Here is a 3223-nt window from a genome sequence, read left to right as displayed (position 1 = left end):
CGCAGGCGGTATGGCGAGAAATGAGGGCGGTATGGAATTTACCACGCCAGGAACTCCTGCATGACACAGGGCAGGACTGGTTACTAAACTTGCTAACAAACTGTGACGAGTACATGAGGGATTGTGTAATTATGTTGGTCTGGCGCATTTGGTCGCTCCGCTCAGATGTGACTCATGGGAAGGAAGTTCCTCCTATGGCTACAACTGTATCCTTTTTGCACAGCTACATGCATTCCCTAGATCTGTCAAGGAGGTTTTCGACAGAGGACATCATCAAAGGGAAAATGCCGGTAGGGCGAGATGCGCCGGCTACTGCACGGGTGGAGGCTAGAGTTCAACCATGGTCGAAGCCACCACCGGGGAAGGTGGCCCTGTCGGTTGATGGTGCTTATTTACACACCGATGGCTCAGCTGCGGCAGGAATGGTATTGAGGAATCATGATGGGAGCGTTATCTTTTCAGCTTATAGATACATATTTAACTGTAACGAAGCATTGGAAGCAGAACTGCATGCATTGATGCAAGGTATGGCGCTAGCAGTCCAACATTGTGAGCTACCTGTCATAGTCCAGTCGGACTCTTCTGTCGCCATCTCCGCCCTGTCGGGCGACAGTTTATCTAGATCTGCCTATGGGCACTTAGTTGCTGAGATTCGTCACCTTATGATAGATAGAGTTTTCATTCCTATGAAGATTAGTCGTGTGCAGAATAGAGTAGCAGATCGTTTGGCCCTGTATAGTCGTACAGAGCGTACCGCTGCTGTATGGCTTGGCCGAGGTCTGCCGTGTATCGAGGATCTCTTGCCTCGCGATTGTAACCCTATACCTCTGGAATAAAACTCTTCTATCAGCGCAAAAAAAAAACACAGGTGCATATGAGCCCAGGCTAAAAGGATTTCGGCAAACTTTCACCAATCCTAGAGCTCGTCGCATTCAGCTGGCTCGAACGACAGCACGCCCCCCTCAAGATCATACAGAAAGTGCATGCTCTGCTGCTGCATGCTGCCGAGCACCGACATCCCCCGCATGCTCACCATCCCGAGGCAGGCCACCCCAGCGTTCCGGTCCTCCACAACGTAGCTCTCCCTGGGAAGCGCCATGTCCGCGCCGTCGAAGTGGAACACCAGGCGCGGCACGTCCACCGCCTCGGTCTTCCCCTCCGGTGCAGCGAAGCAGAGGCTGAGGCCGAGGTGCGCGCCGCTGGCCAGCGGGAGCCCAACGCGCGCCGCGACCGCGCGGGCCAGCACCACGAACGCGCGCTCCTCCAGCGCGGTGAACGTCGTGCCGGAATCGATGATGAACCCGCCGCCGCCCATGGGCGACAGCTGGAACACGGCGGGGTCGATCGGCAGCAGGGTCTTGCCGACGGTGATCCCTTCCAGCGTGAGGTAGTAATATGAGCTCCTGCGCCCGCCGGCTGGGTTCGGCGCGAACGGCGTGGACTGGGCGGTGGTCGAGAGGGTCGCCGACGGGCCTAAGAAGAGAGGGCTCGCCGCCTTGTCGCTGAAGGGCGTGAAGCAGTAGGAGAACCTGGTGATGCCCAGCTGGGACACGAGCGAAAGTGGCCCCCTTCCCATCCCGACCAGACCGGACGAGTTGTCCGTGCTGCCAAGGTTCTCCGTGCCGCAGCCGAACGCGATGCCGTGCACGGCAGTGCCTGAGCCGAGCGTCAACGTCTCGGTGGCGAGGGCGCCGTCTGTAGAGGTGCCGTCGCCGTAGGAGAAATAGTACGGACAGCCGGGATCGGGGGCCGAGCAATGGTACCTCGGGTCTCGGAGCGCCTCGCACAGCGATGAGCGGCACGACACGTTGGCGTATGTCGCCGACCTGGCCGGCGCGTACAGCGGCGTGGGCTGCGGGAAGCACTTCCGGCAGGGCGCGTCGCACTGCGTCCAGATGAGGTCGCTGCCCGTGTCGAGGACCGCGGTGATCGCTAGCGGCGGCGTGCCGATGGCGAGGTCGACGAGGTACGTTGCCGCGCTCGCGTGAACGGCCGCCGTTTCATCAGCACCGCCGCTCTGCAGCGATGCAGGGGATGGAGGGGCAGCGGCGAGGAGGCCGTTGACTCGGCGGTGGCTCCGTTCGGCAGCGCGACGGATGCGCTCGATCCCCGTGAAGTCACCGCGGGTGTCTGCGTGCGTTAGCTCAAGACGGATGCCACGGCTCGATGCTGAGGAAATGGCAAACGACGGCAACAAGAGGAGCAACCAGAGGAGAAGAGATGTCCCCGATGCCATTGTTCTCAAGAAGAGATACGAGATGTCAGTATAGCTTATTGGTGATTTTAGGTGTTCATGTTTTAGATCGTGCTGGATACAGTTATATTTGACGAATGAGAACTGTTCTCGGTGTTGGCTGTTACTGTATTCTTTTTGCATCATGGATGATGGCTGCGAGGTGCATCCGCACGTCGCTACAACCTTTGGCGTCTGCCCGCCAGCTCTGCCACAGGAGTAACCCTACACCTACGTAAACAGTTTTTTGTTGGACGAATTAGGGAAGTGGGGGCCATCCACTTGAAATCAGGGGTGGAGAGGTTTGTTAGGAAGATTACGTAGGAGGAGAACGTAAGTCTACTTAGGTGTAGCATTATTGCTGCCAGAGCATCTACAACCGGACTCGAAAATCCGTCGCCCTAAACGTCCGCCGTAATGTACAGGCAACATTTGAAGTGCATAATTCAAATATTAAACTCCTCGATTATCATTATGGGTCTCAGGGATTCTTATGCATGTGCAGAAAATTCATAATCTTATCTGCATCTTAAATCGGGATGTGGACTTGTTCTCCGGGTTTCTCAAAAGCATGGGTTCGGGTTGCCCCTTTGACGGTGTCATACACAAGGTGGTGTGAGAGCTTGACTTAATATGAATGATAGACTACTCATATTAACATGGTCAAGCGAGAGGGAAAATCCAACGCCCTGCTGCATAGATAAATTCTTCTGCAACATTGCCCTAGGAGGTGTCCTTCCCCTCCTGCCTGCTCATGGCTGCATCTACATCAGTTTCAGACCATTGCCCACTGATTTCTTGCCTCCTCTGTGGCCCCGCACATAAAGGCAAGATTCAAATATGAGAGCTTTTGGCCAAGTTTTCCTCACTTCCATGAGACTGTGGCAAAAGCTTGGGAACTCCCGGTCGTTCATTCCTGTATGTTCACCGAGATCAAAATCAAAATGAAAACGAGTGGTGGCTAACCTGAAGATTTGGAGCAATTCTCTG

At 55.4% G+C, this 3223-nt stretch overlaps 1 protein-coding gene across 1 annotated transcript; it reads right to left on the bottom strand.

The window, feature by feature from the left end:
- Positions 1 to 831: 831 nt before the first annotated feature.
- LOC123041176 (aspartic proteinase nepenthesin-1-like) lies at positions 832 to 2269 on the bottom strand. Its single transcript, XM_044463863.1, has one exon. The coding sequence runs from the start codon at positions 2234 to 2236 to the stop codon at positions 917 to 919; it is 1320 nt and encodes a 439-aa protein (XP_044319798.1). The 5' UTR covers positions 2237 to 2269; the 3' UTR covers positions 832 to 916.
- Positions 2270 to 3223: the final 954 nt, after the last annotated feature.

Source organism: Triticum aestivum, chromosome 2B (assembly GCF_018294505.1).
Source record: "Triticum aestivum cultivar Chinese Spring chromosome 2B, IWGSC CS RefSeq v2.1, whole genome shotgun sequence".
Lineage (NCBI taxonomy): Eukaryota > Viridiplantae > Streptophyta > Magnoliopsida > Poales > Poaceae > Triticum > Triticum aestivum.
Note: the sequence above shows the minus strand (reverse complement) of the source record. Positions and strands in the feature narration are given on the sequence as shown.

Bases quoted from the DNA above. Each gene is read 5' to 3' on its own strand.
- LOC123041176 (XM_044463863.1), bottom strand. From the start codon at position 2,236: ATGGCATCGGGGACATCTCTTCTCCTCTGGTTGCTCCTCTTGTTGCCG.